Source organism: Lytechinus variegatus, chromosome 3, assembly GCF_018143015.1.
Source record: "Lytechinus variegatus isolate NC3 chromosome 3, Lvar_3.0, whole genome shotgun sequence".
Classification (NCBI taxonomy): Eukaryota; Metazoa; Echinodermata; class Echinoidea; order Temnopleuroida; family Toxopneustidae; genus Lytechinus; species Lytechinus variegatus.
The window spans coordinates 10782510-10800831 of record NC_054742.1 but is presented as its reverse complement, the minus strand read 5'-3'; the positions used below and the strand labels follow the sequence as shown (position 1 = coordinate 10800831).

Below are 18322 nucleotides of genomic sequence, written 5' to 3'. Positions count from 1 at the left end.
CATGATATTATAAGTCAACAAATTTGACCTGATTTAAAATAAAGCGTACTAAAATTCTTAAAGCAATTCTATAATTTTCCACTCGCAACAGTGTAAAAGTATCCATGAACATTTTCGTAATAAATCTGTGAGCACACCTTTATCACATATCATATAAGTGATAGGCATATTGGAAGTGTCAGAAAATGAATCATTAGTGTGATATCAACTGTTGACATTTACCATTATAGTGTGCTTAAAGGTATTGTTTAACTTTGTGAGCAGCCGATTTAAAAAAATCTCACACCAAGATGAAACATGTGTACAAGTGCATGTATTAGAACTTATAAAATAAACCCTGAAAACAACCATTATTGAGAATGAAAAGCTAAAACTACAAGGCAAACCCTGATTGTGTAAATAGGCGTCTTATAGACACCTAAATAATACACATAAGTGTATGGGATGAAAGTAAGATGGTGTTTCCGGTCACTTTATATTTCAATTTTTGAAGCACTTCATAATTATTTTCGAACGCATTTTTTTCTGGGCTTCATTTTTGTAACATATCGCAGACACAGGTGACAAGTGTGACCTTCTAGCTCAGATTTTTAAAAAGTCAAACCAATGTTAACCAATCACTTTAAATCAAAGTTACTAGCGCTACTTTGTCATTATTGCAATGTTCCACTTGCATAAAGGTAGGCCAGTTAAAATTTACCCAGAAGAAACTCAGAAAGTAGCATAATAAAAACGTTTGGGACCAGTTGTGCCTGTCGAAACCTCATGACATACCAATGTATTTGGTATAGGTGGTGCATGCTATATTTCCCCTCAGGCAACAATTACCACTATTTCCTCCAATCCTTAAACTGGATGATCTATATATATTTTTTGTATTGTCTTACCGTTCCTATACGAACACCTTGAACAACCATTATGGATTTACACTTAAATTTTCCTAGATACCTTACTAGATAGGATATTTTTTAAAAAATCATGACATGTGATGAAAATATTGTATTTTGTGAAGGGAAATCAATGTGATGACGGGAGGGATGTGTTACGTTTGTTATGACTGTATCCGTCAACATGCAGTTTAGATGTTAATAATAAAATTTTTTTTAACTGTATGATTATGCTGGATTAAGACAGTTTGTTTCAATGAGTTTGATTATATGTATTATTTTATTCAATTTCAAGTACTCTGATGACGGTTGAAAGAAATGAATAAGAATGGATCGGACAGAAAAAAAGAAGTAACAAATATCGGGTAAATTGAGGGAATTAATATTGTTTTTATTTGTTAGCCCATGTAATTCCTCTTTTTCGTAATATAGGCCTACCTATATCTATTTGAATATGTCCATCTTCAATGAAACCTACCATTAAGGATCGTACAGGGTAAAATAACACCAAAATCACCACATTGTACAAATGTTTGGCTAAATGTTTTAACTTATAGCACTAAATACAAATTAAATGCAATTTTTTGGCCCGATTAATGTGTCATGTCATAATTTTTGTTTCCAATTTAAGTCAGAAAAGTGGAGACCCCTTGATTACCTAGCAAAGATGATATATACAGAGAGAGAGAGAGAGAGAGAGAGAGAAAGTAAGGGAAACGGGTTAGAAACGTAAAGAATATATTTCATGTCTGGCTACAATTTAGTCCGTTTCTAATCAGTGTCGGGTAACAATTTGGTGTAGCTTTGGTGTCTTGGAATTAATCAGCTGGTTTGAGCCATATACGAGGTAATAATCATCACCGTCAGCGAAAGGGCTGTGATTCATCTTTAGTTCTGATTAACAACTCAAGTTATTTTCTTCCACCTGTTCTGAGTATCCCGTATTATGGCCACGGTATGTGCAAAATTAAAAAAAAATATTATACTGCATGAATTTTGTAGTAAATACATTGTAGTTGCTTGGGGGAGAAATAGAAACGAGTGCAAATGATAATGGATGAATATACGTGGAAACGGGATGGAGAGGGAAAAGACAAAACAACAAGAAAGAGGAAGGAAAATGGAGGTCCAGGCAAGAAGAATAGGTGCATGGTGGAAATAAAATAGCAAATTAAAAGAATATTGAGGTTATCGTAAACATAACACTTTATTTACCCACACTGGCGACGAAGGACTACACACGAACTATACATTTAGGACCGGGACACACAGGGAACTGCGGACGTCTTTGGTTGATGGACAGTAGCAAATAGTCCCTAATAGTATGTTTTTTTTTCATATTAAAAGGTAAAGCTTTAATTTCATAATGTCTATGGTTGTGTCACCCTGGGTTGACTAGATTCAGACAAAAGGACTAATATAAAAGTCTTCGGTAGTGAAGTTACTTTTCTTAGAATCTTCTAACAGTAAATGAGTGTGTAATTGAGAGGGTGAGATGGAAGGAGAAAAAAGAAAATCCACAACAGAAAATGAAATATTACTTATGAGGGAAGTAATAAAATACATAAAAATGGTGTCTCAATATACCAACCAAGAATAAGATTTAACGATGTAATTGCCATCGAGTTTGCAGGTGTCACTGATTTGTAATCGTGTTTCCGTCGATACCCCAAAGCATGATGTAATTATTTAATGTAAAAGTGTCCTATCGTAAAAGAATACTACTACTACTACTACTACTATTAGTAATGATAATGATGATGATAATAATAATAACAACAATAATAATAATGGTCATCTGTATAGCGCCATCTATCTAGAAACAATCAGAGGCGCATTGTTATTATTATTATAATTATTATCACAGCTTACATGAGATTAATAATATATGAGATTTGTATAGCACACTTTCCATCTTGATTAGATGCTTCAGCTCGAGCTGCCTTTCAGCGCTCGTGCTTTCAAGGAAATTAATCCTGCAGGGTACCCATTCACCTCACCTGGGTCTAGTGCAGCACATGCAGTGTGGATAAATTTCTTGCTGAAGGAATAACCACACTTATAGAAAATTTATCCTTAAAATAAAAGAAGTTCCTGCAGCAGAGTCTCGAGAACACCTGTAATCTTACCAGATTGCGTAATCTTACAGGAATTGGTATCTGGTATATGGAACCTTACAAATTTCATTAAAGGAAACACCCTTTTCCCCTTTTTAAACAGACCTGTTCTGTTAAATTACAGAAAATTTTCTTTTTTTAAATTGATTTACAGAATGATTCTGTTAATGCTTTCTACATTTTTTTTTCTGTAAAATCATCTTTTTAACAGTGCAATGAAGTTTTCGGAATATGTAATATATTCTAACAAATTAATTCTTGAAATAGAAATTCCAATACTTCCAGCCATTACTCTTTTCTCCCCTCTTTTATTTATTTATTTTTTTTACATACCCCCAATTCTTAGTTAAAATAGTGTTTAGTAATGATCGATTTCGTTTTATTTCATTAGTAAGATAACTGAAATTTATTGATAATTCCATGTTTCTTTCTTTATATATTCATATATATATATATATATATATATATATATAAATATATATTTATATTGTAAAGAAATGGATGAAGAGAACAATGGTAGGCGTAGCTTAAATCAAGGTTCCCCAGAGCTATCTACCCTTTGGAAAAATTGGTGATGCCGAAAATATGTCTCTGCCGGGAATCGAACCCGGGCCCCCAGCTTTGAACGCCGGTGCCTTAACCACTAGACCACAGAGACGGGTTAATGGCTAAGGCAACCCTGATTCAATTGACCGTCAGAAAGACAGATTTTCGACACCATATCAATTATAATTTCCTTTGTTGGGTGAAGGTGAGTTTCGAACAATGACAAGCCGCCATGCCTCAGCTGGATCAAAGCTATTGCTTTGATACAGTACACGTATGGGAGAAGAAATACAAATGTGTAAAGCTTTACATGTACAACAGCTTTTAGGCAACTCTTTTTTATTTAAATATTGTAAAGAAATGGATGAAGAGAACAATGGTAGGCGTAGCTTAAATCAAGGTTCCCCAGAGCTATCTACCCTTTGGAAAAATTGGTGATGCCGAAAAAATGTCTCTGCCGGGAATCGAACCCGGGCCCCCAGCTTTGAACGCCGGTGCCTTAACCACTAGACCACAGAGACGGGTTAATGGCTAAGGCAACCCTGATTCAATTGACCGTCAGAAAGACAGATTTTCGACACCATATCAATTATAATTTCCTTTGTTGGGTGAAGGTGAGTTTCGAACAATGACAAGCCGCCACCCACTCACCTTCACCCAACAAAGGAAATTATAATTGATATGGTGTCGAAAATCTGTCTTTCTGACGGTCAATTGAATCAGGGTTACCTTAGCCATTAACCCGTCTCTGTGGTCTAGTGGTTAAGGCACCGGCGTTCAAAGCTGGAGGCCCGGGTTCGATTCCCGGCAGAGACATTTTTTCGGCATCACCAATTTTTCCAAAGGGTAGATAGCTCTGGGGAACCTTGATTTAAGCTACGCCTACCATTGTTCTCTTCATCCATTTCTTTACAATATTTAAATAAAAAAGAGTTGCCTAAAAGCTGTTGTACATGTAAAGCTTTACACACACACACATATATATATATGTATATATATATATATATATATAATATATATATATATATATATATATATATATACATATATGTGTGTGTGTGATTAGGTTTATGGGAATCAATACTGTTCTAAAAGGATTTGGTTAAGAACTTTGTTCTAATGCAAAAGACCATAATTGAGTCCAAACATGCGTGATCACAGCAATTATGATATAAGTTTAATTTTTTTGTGTGTGTATGTGTATGTGTGTGTGTGAGTGTGTGTGTGTGGCTTCACACAATGCGGATTGATATGGGTGTAAGTGGGTGCAGATTTCAGTGCAGATGTGGGTGTCCGGCCGGAGGAACAATACCCCCCCCCCCCCGAGGATTGGTGGCGTTGTAATATTGAATCGAGTGTCTATGTGGTAACGATGGCCTAAAACAAACTAAACTACCCTCTGTCGAATGAACGTGGCATTTTATGTCACGCACTGTCCCAGTTCTCTCTGCTTGTGCTCCACTTCCTCTCTTACTCATTTATGCCTCCCTTCGTAGACTTTTTATTGACGTTTGTTTTCTCTTTATCTTGTTCTGAAGATATGATTTTTTCATTGACTGCAATTATACCTAGATACGCCTGATTTTTTTTTATTTCGTCCATTGCCAATCGACCTTATACAATCTATAATATTTCAATTCTAGTTTCTACTGAAACAATCTAAAGAAATATTTCAGTCAAATATAACTAGCATTCTTCATTGAATAGTTTCGATATTAATATGATACATTACAAAGTGAATGGTATTTTTGTAGTTGTCATCTCACACTTTACAGTTATAGTAAGTCAGTATGTTTTTTAATTACATACTTGATTTTCAGATTTTCTCCACTCACTTTTCCTCATATTCACATATATAATACGAAAAGTCATCATGATCAGTTTAATTATAAAGATTTTCTTTTGATATTATTACTCTCCGCAAGTTAATTAAGATTAAACTTGAGTGTCACTCACTGATCTGTAAATATATGTACATGGATATACCATGTTTGAATTTTCATTTTTTATCTCTTTTTCATTTATTTGGATATATTTTGATATATTCCTGATGGGTGTATTACGGCCTTTAAGACAGTATCGATCTAATAATCTGCACTCATTTACTTTTACCGTATTTTAGATATCATATTTAGATCATCTGTCTTTCGTGTCAACCCACTTTCGAACTACAAGGTAACACCACGACCTACGAATCAATTATCATTTCTAAAATCCCCACACCAAATTTCAAATCTTGGGATTTGTTAAAAGACACCGAAATCGGACACGTGGTAATGTGTTTCTTTCCTTTCTTCTTGGTATTTGCCATCAGTCATAACGGTGTAGGATTACTGTAACAGCAGATACCTCCCAACAGATGAATCTTTAGATGATGATAATAGAAAAGAGCATTTCTTTTCCTTGATGCAACTCTACATGTTGTGGATGTGATATGATAGAGAGTATTTGTGTTTTGACCCTCGTTCATCCGGTATCGCCTACAACCGAATCTTCCATTAGAAAAGGGTTTCAAAGGTTGCCGTAAATCAGTGTTCATCCACAATACTCTCCTAACAGAGATGGCGCCTTGTATTAGTCTCAGGAGACAGTCACCTTTTTACAATAAAAACCTTCATGACGTCATTATTTGTAGAAATTAAAATCCGTAAAGACTTTCTTGTTCTCATGCAGTCTGAGTAGGAAGGCTGATTATATAAAAGCAATTACCTTAAATTTTCAACAGTTAATAGTTTTAAAAAGAAAAAAATATATATATCTTAAATTAAGATCTGAAAAAATGTCGGTTTGCAAGTAAAAAAAGAACCTGCAATCAAGCTTAGAAGAAATTCGTAAACTAACACAAATAAATAGACAAAGGCGATAAATGAAAAAAAAATCCTTTTATTGTTCACGCTTTACCTCTTTCAATCAATGCATAAAACCCGCAATTAATATTTGCCCATCTCCCATTACTTTCTTTTTCATTCAAATCAATAGAGAATCGCATGTCTGCTAACCTTTGCTCAATATTTCAAACTTAGAATTTTTTGTAAGATATTTCCATTAATAATGTAGGTTCGTTTTGATTGAAATACGATATGTTACTAAATCATGTATTCGCTACTACCAATGTTCTTTGTTGATACAATGATTAGTTTCAAATATATTCAAATGTGGAATCATTTGTATAACTCGGTAACCCCTGTCAATGAAGCTTTTCCAAATTAATTGAACTTAAAAGAATAATTATTTGAGTAGAACTCATCTTTATTACTGTCTGATCGTTGGAAAGTCTGAGCAATATAATGACACTACGAACGACATTTAATGCATGTCAGGATAGGGAACTTTGATGTCTGTTTGGACGTCTGCAATTGATTTTCTTCCAGAATCTAGAACATTTGGCGCGGCCTGCTCGCTCGTTTTATCGGTACTTTAACCAAACATTTCAACTTTTGGCATTTCCTTAACCCTTGGTCACATGAAGACATTTGATACTTCGAATATGCCTGTGTACACAAGGGATAAACTAACATTTTATTTCATTCCTTCCAGAAGCATTTCCACACTTTCGAGGTGATATAAACTTAAATAATAACTTTGATTCACCCCCTTCAAAGCAACGGAAAATAGTTTTATAAAGAGTTAATGATAGCATGGTATTTTTCATCACCTTTTCATCAAATTTTTGATAACATAAATGTAAGATGACTTTTAAAATGCTGTCAGTGTTTACGTCAAAGAAATGTAGGACTACTTATATAAAGTATTTTCGATTGTGTAACTGACCAATTGTAATATAAACGTTATGTACAATGTAAAAATTCTTATCTGGAAGTAAAAGACCATGCCACGATGAATGAGCGAAATATGTTAAAATTTTGCGAGCTATTAAGTCGACTGAGGAAAAAATTTTGAATGAATATAATTTGTCACAATTTAGGTGAGGAATTCTGGTTTATCATGTGCGAAAATTAAAGTCAGTTTATGATAATTTACCCAGTAATCGGGGGTCTAATTTGACCATTTTCAAGGAAATTCAGTGTAATTCATCATGACAATGTAAATACAATAATGCATTTAAGGCCACAGTCACTCAAAACTCAAGTTTATTCGAATCAAGTAAAACAATATTTTCAGCAAATATAAAATTTATATTTTTGCTTTTGATGCAAATGAGACAGCTATGTAGCATATTACATTTTGTATAGTTTCAGAAACAATGATTTTATTTTATCAAGTCACATGCACTAAATGTGAAGTTTTGCATCATATAAAATTTCTAATATTTATCAATGTAATCCTGCAATGTAAATATGGTCTGGCCTGGATGTTAAACCATCATTAACTGCAGCAATGGAGATATCCTTTGTTTCCCAAACTTCAAAAAATCAAGTACAGTATTGAATGTACATATTACATATTAAATAGATGAAATACATACCTACTTTCAACGTTATCCATCACTGCTTTGTGTAGAACTATCCATACATACATTTTTAAAAAGAATCGCTTATATAGTTGCTTGAATTTTATAGTCAATTGCGTTTACTCTGTGTCATATTTCCCCCCTTTATTATGTTGATTCATTCAAATAGCATTGTATCGATAAACTTGGCCAGCTAGCAAGATGAAAATAAAAGCTTGAATTTGATACTATATCGGTGAGTTCCGTCTGGAAGAGTGCAGAGATTTATGTTCAACACCACATAGTTCATCATTATTCATTAGCTCTTTAAGCTGTATGTTTATCCGACTTGACATTTATAAACCACTGTTGCATGAGTTATGATGTGGCAGGTCGAAAGTTTAGATGATCGGATATAATTCGGTTTAGAAAGATTTTGTAATAAACCTGACAAGATTCTAATCCCCGGAATAACAACATTCTATCTCTAAACTGACTTTGTGACATTAGACACTAAATTTACTAACATAACATATACACAGCACAATGGAGCTGAGAAAAAAATCTCTTCTATAAGAAAAATGGTCAGATAATACGGAAACGCATTCAATGCATATAACATGCACGTGCAGATCGTAAGTTTATTTTATCGTGTCTACACCTGAAATAAAACTTAAAATGTTATCTTACTGTTCTAAATACATTAAGTAATTAATGAAGCTAATCCGAACCAAAATAGATTATCAATCTATTGTAGTCAAGGCATGCACTATATTGGAAGATGGGGCTTGGTTTAAATTGCATATTGGTGAAACTAGTTATAATGATTATGAATCGAAACCTAAAATGGGAGATCCTCCAAATATGGAACCTAAATAATCAAGATCCATTACAAAACGAGAGACAAAATCCGAGATTGTATAGAATGTAATCATAGCAATAAATGTACTGAAATTAAACAATAATAACCATTGATTTGGAAAAAAAAGATGTCTAATGATTTTGCTGCTGTACATAAGCCTATATTTGCCGTTGATTTTTTTTTGTAATTACGCATGCTTTATCTCCTCTTACGCACTCTCTGTTTTTATTTTATTTTTCACTTAATACCTTTCAATCAAATGAAAAATTGATTTGTGAAATCGCAATTTTTATATGTTTGCTAAACGTAAACATTGCGCATATTTTGATTTCACATAATATGTAAATATTATCATGTCTGTAATTTGTGGAAATTGTGGAATTCTAATTCAATAATGGCTAATTGTTGTACAATTCATTTTTGGAGGTGTGATATTGATTACGTGGTAATTAATCATTGCTGTAATATTGATCCATATACAATTAGACGACTGAGAATGATTCCATTATAATGTGAGTAAAAGAAAGAGATTATGACATTTCTTGAGGACATGTTATTTTCTGCATGGAAATATGTTTAAATTGCAAGAGATGTACGAATTCCGTTGTCAAACGCGACTATTTAACTTGAATATTTGGCTAGAAGTACACTCTAAAAATGAAGAGCTAATTTAGCTCTTAAAGAGCGTGTATAGTGACTGCACTTCGGAGTGCTGCTTTTGTCTAGTTCAAATTTGAACGAGAAAAATCAGCACTCCGAAGTGCAGTCACTATACACGCTCTTTAAGAGCTAATGTAGCTCATCGTTTTTTAGAGTGTAATATTACTCCAACATGTTGAGTATTTACACTGTCTATTATTTGACAATATACAATGAATGTTAATGTCATATATTATTGCAAACAATCATTATGCAAAATGATTTTTTTCTTCTAATTGGAACCAACACGTGTATCGCATGTATGATTTTTTTTTTATTAATGCCAATCCAAATATAAATAATAATAATAATAGACAGTTCTTGTATAGCGCATAACACATTATAAATAACGTCTCTATGCGCTTCCAAAGGACTTGGATATTATTACCCTGGCTTTAGCCCCGCAGCCTTTTACAGCGCTGTGGCATTTCAAGGAACAAATTCCTGCCAGGTACCCATTCACCTCACCTGGGTTGAGTGCAGCACAATGTGGATAAATTTCTTGCTGAAGGAAACTACGCCATGGCTGGGATTTGAACCCACGACCCTCTGTTTCAAAGTCCGGAGACTAATCCACTGGGCCACAACGCTCCACATGGAATGGAATGATATCATGCATATCCCAACATAATCATAAGAAAATACAATTTTTATTTTCAGGTTTAATGTCATAAAATTTCCTTTTTTTAACAATTCACATGAAATCTTTTGAGTTCTTGTGGATTCAGGTACGTCTTCGTGCAGAACTTAGTATAGTGTGGCAGTCTGGTAAAGAGACTATCGTGTTGTAATGTGTCTTTGATTGGTTGGGCAGTCCCCTGCGCACATACCGCGCGCCTTTCATTTCATTGGATCACTTGCCTGTGTGGTCACAGCGAGAGATACAGATACTGAAGAGTTATTCCTTACGATCACTCCATTAATTTCACGTGCAACCTCTCGCACGCTGATATTCAATCTATTGATGGTGGTTTGCAATCGTCTATAGATAGCGGAGTTTCGAAAAGCGCAAAACTTTTCCATTAACACCGAATTTGATCTTTTCTTGTCTTTAACATGATACGATCTCGCAAGGAGTCGTAGCAGGTGGACTCGGTCAACTTCATTCATAGCTCTTGCAGCTACCAAAGTAACTTTTGGTCAGTCGTAGTGGCTGGACTTGGCTATTTTGCCAAAATGGCCCATTACTGGTTTTTATTCGTGGTTTTACTAGCATCAGGATTGCGATCAGGATCTTTGGCTAACGAAATTGAGGATGAAGATGAAAATTCCGGTCCTAAATTTGAAGTCAACGTAGGAGTTCTGTTGCCCATGGATAATGATTTCCCATACTCTCTCCCTCGGGTAGTTCCTGGAGTGCGCTGGGCTTTTAAAAGTGATCGAATCAAGGCACTTCTGCCTAATGTCACTGCTAATATCAAAGTCATGGATTCTAAATGTGCAGCGTCGATTGGTCCTCTTCGTGCTATGGAAAACATGGTGCAAACCGATAAACAGCGTCGACTAGATCTTTTACTTGGACCAGCTTGTGATATTGTGGCTAGTCCTGTTGCTCGGTATAACACACAGTGGAAAACCTGTATGATGTCGGCAGGATGTGGCGCCAACGGATTTAAAGATAAAACGGAATTGTATGTTACGAGAGTTCTTCTGAACTATCAAGAATCTGCCATGGTGATTGGAAGCATAGTTTCTACCCAATTCAATTACAGACGAATCTTAATGATAACCCAGGAGGTTCATCCAATATTCAATGATTGTTATTTTATCAATCAAGGCATTGGAATTTTTTTCTCAAAGAACCTCATGGAACCTGAAAATGAATTTGTAAGTCCAAATGCTCCAAACTACACGCAATACCTTATTGATATTGGGTTGAGCAAAAGAGCCAGAGGTAAGTTGTTTTCTTTCATTTATTTTTTTTTACTACTACGCACTTTGCGTTGCTTTATATCAATATTTTTATTTTTTCTTTGTGGTATTAACCACACATTGCTAATGAGCATGCAGGTTTACAACTATTTTATATCAATACTCACTGTAGTCCTATAAGGGGAAATGTTTGCGAAACAACCACCGTTTAAGACATTTGTATAATCGTAGAATTTTCATGGTTTGATTATGAATGACAAAACACAAAGACAGCGGGTGTAGGTAACCAAAGTGCTTCCTATTCAAATCAGTCATATCGTGGAGAGAAGAAAGTATTGATAAAAAAGGTGTATTCACTGATGGACACATGTCAGCCATTCCAGCTGAAATGCATGTGCTTTATTGCATTTTAAAAAGGAGTGAGTTATGACTATTTCGAAGCGATACATTAAAGATACCTTCTTACTACTCCAAGCCAATGACTTTCACTGAGGATGGTGTCTTCATGGCATTACCTTCATTATCATCATATCTTCCAACCATCAATCAAGAAAATAATTACATGCTTTTCATTTTTTTAAATTTTAATGTTTCAAACATACGGGTCGTGTGGTCCAGTGGTTAGAGCATTGGACTCATAATAGCAAGGTTGTGAGTGCGAATCCCTACTCTGCCATTTTCTTTACTTTGATAAAAAGGCCCGAGAGTAATATCTGTCTATATAAGATCAGCCACTGTGACTGATTAACCTAGACGTAAAATGTTTCCTAGGTAATTGGTTATATACCGGCAAAAATGCTGTCCTGCCGAGTTCCTACGAGAGTTACCATAAACAGAAACAGAAAATCGGGACAGGGTTTAACATGTTTAAAGCTTAAAGCAGCAATCTCTTTGCGAGTCTATGTTTCGTCCACCTCAAAGTCCTCTCCATGATATTGGTGTCTTTAAAAACAATATTCCATTCACCTAGTGATCCAGAGGCAAAATACAATATCATTTTAATATCTTAATTGACACTTCCACTCCATTACACACATCGCCAAGGGGAAGCGATGCGAATACATCCACAAACCTCTACACATGTATTCACCCGATTTTTTTTTTATTCATTTATTTTCTTTGTACTACAATAACCAAGTTTCCCTAAAAGTCATGCTGAAAATGACTGAAATAGGTAGGGTGCATTATCGATTACTCCCATCCTGATATCATTATCACTCCCATCATCTCAAACAGAATAAAATTGACACAAAACATAGCTATCGTTGCCCTACTCCCTATAGCAGATAATTATACTCTAGATCGACGGATTCAACACCACCAATCCATGGGCGTCTAGCCGATGTAAAGAGACTTGCCCTCTGAAGTTTAGGGGGAGGGGAGTGCTTGGGATTGATGGTTGATGCTTTACACATATTTGGGTCATCCAACGATGATCAAAGACCTAAACATTAAATATAAATGCCGGATATACTATTACAAGAAACTGTGACCAGGTTTGGTATAGAGGAAAATCATATTACATACATCTTTGTTTATAAGACACACCCACTTGCAAGAAGTCGCTTTTGATCATGTTCTACATGTATATCCATCTCGACTACGGCCTTTGTGCATGGCAAATCCGAGCATTCCTTTTTATTCATTACCGAACTTCTCAGAGAAGCTCAGATAGCATCTCAAATGCATATGTAACAATTCATATAACGTACTTTTCAGAATATTTCTCCATTAAACATTCTGTCTTCAATCATTCATGGATAAATTAGATTTGAATCGTGTGATAATTCCTGCTGCACTGATAAACCACATGATAATTTTATTTCACAAATCATCTTTATATTATGGGAGAAGGCATCTGTACAATGCCTCACGCAATAGAGGTATTGCTGCTATAAATGAACCATGTTCGTATAGAGAAAGTCCAAAGGTAAGGATATTCCTTTCACATGAACGGACAAACACAAATACAGACTGTCTAAGAAGGTGTGAAACCACGTTCGACATGACAAATTATTATCACACCTTTCGATGACCACAACGTTGAGAGAAATAATTTCCATCGACTCATTCACCATGTTCACCCTCTAGTTCCCTGTGCTACCAAAGATCTACAACTAGGCCAACCCCATGGTGTCTGTAAAAGGTCATAGAGCAGCGTGGCTCGTTTCAATATGTGGTATAATCAACATAGGGTGCGAATATTGGAATTAATATAATGAATAAACAACATATAAAGTGTTTGCTCACAAGAAGTCATTTTAGTATAGTAGTGAATACAGCATAACCCATTTCATATGAGTTTTTGAAAAAAAAGGTATATGGAGAAATGGGTCATCGGTATCTCCCTTGGCAGTCATCGAGTAAAAATGACCCGCGTTTATTCGGTATGGGATAAAGGAGTGACCACCTGTGAAGTCATTTATCAACTCTTTGGAGACCTACCCTAATACTCCAACTCAACCTCATGGTTCATTACCAATGCCAATGTTGTGCATACAAGCGTGGTCATCCGTAGAACTGTCATTACAGAGATATTCATTTCAGGAAATCATTTTAACTTGACATGCATCCTTTCTGAGGATTCAGTTGATATAAATACGTTGACCTTTTAAATAGAAAATGATTGACTTAAAATTAGAAATTTCATGCATATCTACCTCTTTTATTGACAGGCATATTGATCAATTGAAGTGCGAAATGTGATTAGCTAGATAAACTTGTTAAGCCCCAAGACACATCTCTCGATTAACCTTTTATTCTATGCATTTGTAATATTACTTAAACCGGGTCGACAGTCGTTTTTACCTTGGTCGGTTTTTCTTTCACTAATTATCTTATATGTGCAGATTAATTGGAATTAATTCTTTCCAGTGTATATCTATTTAGTCAAGAAAGGTTAAAAACTCCGTGAGGGTGGGATTCTTTTACATTAACTCTACACTAAATCGGACCACATTAGCTCAACACCTATTATGATCCCCCTTACTGCATGATATACCCCAACACCTCCTCCCATCCCTTTATTTTTCTTCTTGTATGTTTTATTAAATATTTGTATAGGTTGTATAGTCTTGCGAAACCTTGTGTAGGATTACATGCATGTATTACTTCTGGTGTTGATTTATGCTTTCTTTTATATATGTATTTTTTTTTTTTTTTACTATGGTATGTTTGTATTTTTTCAACGTGTACACTGGACCTCTCAGAAGAACAGCCTGTGAAGAGGGCCATCCAGCCCATGAGTGGAGAATAAATAAATAAATGAGATAAATAAAAAAATAAACAATGGATAACATACATTTCACACAGCCATTGGTTATAATTGGCCCTACTGATGTTTGGTCAGCTTTTGTTAGATTATCGGTTTGTTATGTTGTTTGGCAAATTTAATTGTCCATCAGTTGTTACCAGATATTTTTAGAGTGAAATCCTAAGAATACGTTGCACTTGGTATTGGTTGGTATTTTGAACTAATCCTTCTTCTATATCTAGAAAACATTATGATAACGTGTATTTCGTTCAAGATATTAGCCAAAACTATTTGGAATGCATATCAAAATCTACTCTGGGAGAAGCTAGGCTTATTTTGACTACATAATTATCTATAACCGGCGAAAGTTTTGAATACAGTGCAAACTATGAACGTGTTGAAAGTCGTGTAAAGATTGCGTAAAATGGATCCACATGTATGTATGCGAAAACTAGCGGGAAGCAAAAACTATTTCCTAGCATAAATCAAGAGATTAGGCTTATAGAATATATTCATTCCTAATTGTATAAGTAAATATCTAGGATTTTTTTCTCGTCTATTCTAGCTACCCCTCTCTGTCATGCTTCTCTACCCGATATCATTAAATTACAATTTTGTTTTTATATGGCGCTTATGCATTATTGAATTTCAAGATCTAATATTGTTATGATCAGATTGACGGGATTAGTTTTTTGCCGAGAAATTGTAAAACTACTGTATTACCAAGTACACATCCTATTTAATGATAGTAATAATAATGGTCCATGTATATAGTGCAGCTACTACAATTGCATGTATATATACGCTTATTATATCATTACCTCGGCTGTAGCCGAGCCGCCATACAGGCGCTAACGCTTTCAGGGAATAAATCCTACCGGGTACCCATTCACCTTTACATATAAAAATATGGACAAAAATACTGATTTACCACTTCATAATAAGGTGTTCCTTTGGATTATATCTAGCTCATTAGAATGTACAGTAATGTAACTTAATTTTCCCCCAAAACGGAATTTTCCATAATTATGGATTCATCTCACCTGATGGCAGCGAAGTAACAAACTTTTCTATCCTAATCGTTCCTAACACGCTCTTTTAAACGTGATTAAATTGACTTTGTATCATTTATTTCATCAAAATATTTAATAAAATATTATTTGAATTGTTAAAAAATTACCACCACAAACTCGTAGCTCTTTTATATAGTCAACGAATCTGTTTTTTTTTTCGATATACGGGGCACCTTTCACCTTGAAAAGAAAACAACCTAATTCTTAAACCATCGACGATTGAAAGTTGATCGTCCTGTGCATGTTTAAACATTTTCCAAAGAAATATATACGGACAAACAGTATATCACGACTGCTTTATACTATTCATTGGGCCCCCGTAATAAAATAAATTCCACAACCTCATATCCGCTTATTATCAGAACCGATTTCCGATATTTGTCTGTACTTAATGCAAAGACATTCATGAATTCGAGTTTACTTGGTGATGTGCTCTAGCAGGAGTCAGGTAAAATCTAAAGCTATGCATTTTTATGGCAATACCATGGAAGTTTGTCTCAGATAGGCCTATGTATTAGCACGTCGTTAAAGTGCTACTTTTAATGGAATACTGACAGTATAATTCCTTCATTAAATTTCAATTTAATCTATTCACATTGAGAAAGTAGTATCAATCACGCGTGATTATTTTATTTAGTTTGAAGATTGGTGGTAAAACAAATAAAAAATACTTTTAAATGGCTTGTTTAAAGTTTTGATAAAGGTTGAATAACAATAACAAAATCGACATTCAAGATATTTGCCGATCAACACCTTTCATTTTAGATTGGCCATTCCTAATTACTTAGATTTTTTCGTAATCATCCTAAAGTTCCATTGTGTATGCTATTTAGATTGTAAGTATATCTTCGTATATTCTAGAAGAATGTTAATGGAAAAAATGGTATGTTTTATCATCATGTAATGAAGGCGATGTCATTGCCTCATCAGATACAATATTTGCACTAGGCACCAAGACCCTGCCATTCTGTTATTGTCTGCATGGCGATTATTCAATTGTATAAAACAATTCCTGACTATCTAATAATAACCACCTCCTGGGAATATTGTATATGGGACCGCTTGACTATGAGGCGATGATAGAGGATGCCATTTTGACTTGAGGGATAGCATTCCGTTCTCCTATATGCGAAGTACCCCAAGCATTAATCTAAAATTTTATTATTGTCTTTAGAATAAAAATATCCCTTCCGCTTGCTGAAATGAATAAACTGTAAACAACTAACTTTAGGAGATATTTGCGGAATGCTACGTTACTTTCGCGGGAGACCGAATTTTGTAATTTGATGATTATTTATTCACCTTGACATCACGAAACTTTGAACCCTACTCAAATTTACTGAACAAGAAAGGGGAGGCGCAGACGGATCCTTTCAATCGTCATAATTTTATTTCCATGACTTTATTTAAAAATCAGTTCAGCCTACAAACGAGATAGAAAAGGCTACTTGTCTTACTCTTATTCTTCTAAAGGGGCCTGCATTCTATATTTTTCACATGTATACGTTGTACGTAATTTATACGTAATTTATATATATATAGGCCTACATACATAATATTTGCAATTAATGTAAAATAAAAAAATAAAGAAAATAAATCAAAGCACCTGAATGAATTTGGCGACATGCAAATGACCTTTTTTCAGTTATTTGCGAATGATTTATTACTTTCTTATTCATTTTCTCCTTATAGTAAGCTGAAGAAGAAGAATCTGCTTAAGCGTTCATTTATAATGTTTATATGTCTTAAGTATACACCTGCATGAGACATGCTGAACGGCATTCGCAATATAATTAAATCAGCTAACCGAAATTTGTGACATCCAATGATATTTTTCTGTATATGGAAGAGGTTAGCTGGCATTCTGTCATTCCCACCATCCATGCTCACAATATTGGATAGGAATGGATAAATATTTTCTTTCGCTACTATAGTTGATGTCCTCGGAAAAAAAAGAGAGCAATGCGATACAGCAAACCAATAGATCACTTTGAATATGAAATATAAATGCGCTAAATAATTATCATCAATCACTTAGACCCAATGGAAGAAAAAACCTGTTATTCCTAACAACTCCGAAGTGGGCTATCCAACCGTATCCTACTGTCAGTTTTGTTATGTTAGATATTGTTTATGCAAGGTTATGTGCTCCATCCTTGTATAGTCCTAGATTATTGAAGTGGTTCCATTTAAAGTGGTAAGGAATACGTGTTTGTATGAGTGGTCTGAATCATTCGTTGAGTAGATTGTAAAATATATATTTTCATATCATTGGAATGGATACTTAATATTGGCATGACCAGGTCACTGGGTTGATGATGGTGCATTCAATTACATTAGTGGTTAACTTTTATCAAGTTTCATAAATTTTTATCATTTTGTAGACTTAAAAAATAAACATTACATTTTAATCTTTGGGAGGTTAGTATTCTAGTATTGGTGAAAAGTGTTTGCATCAAGAGGTATTGGAGCGACGAATACCATCATCAATATACTGATAATTATTCAGTCATGCAATATACATTTTGATTGATAAAAATCAATAAATGAATATGTTCAGCGAACATTATTTAAGTGTTGGCCTGTCGTATAGAGACAACGAAACAATTCGTCGTAACCCAAC

General features: G+C 34.5%; 1 protein-coding gene across 1 annotated transcript; it reads left to right on the top strand.

Moving 5' to 3' along the window:
- The first annotated feature begins 10677 nt into the window (after positions 1-10677).
- LOC121411961 (atrial natriuretic peptide receptor 3-like) lies at positions 10678-13526 on the top strand. Its single transcript, XM_041604871.1, has 2 exons — positions 10678-11395; positions 13465-13526. Exons 1-2 carry the CDS (start codon positions 10678-10680, stop codon positions 13524-13526), a joined length of 780 nt encoding a protein of 259 aa, XP_041460805.1.
- Positions 13527-18322: the final 4796 nt, after the last annotated feature.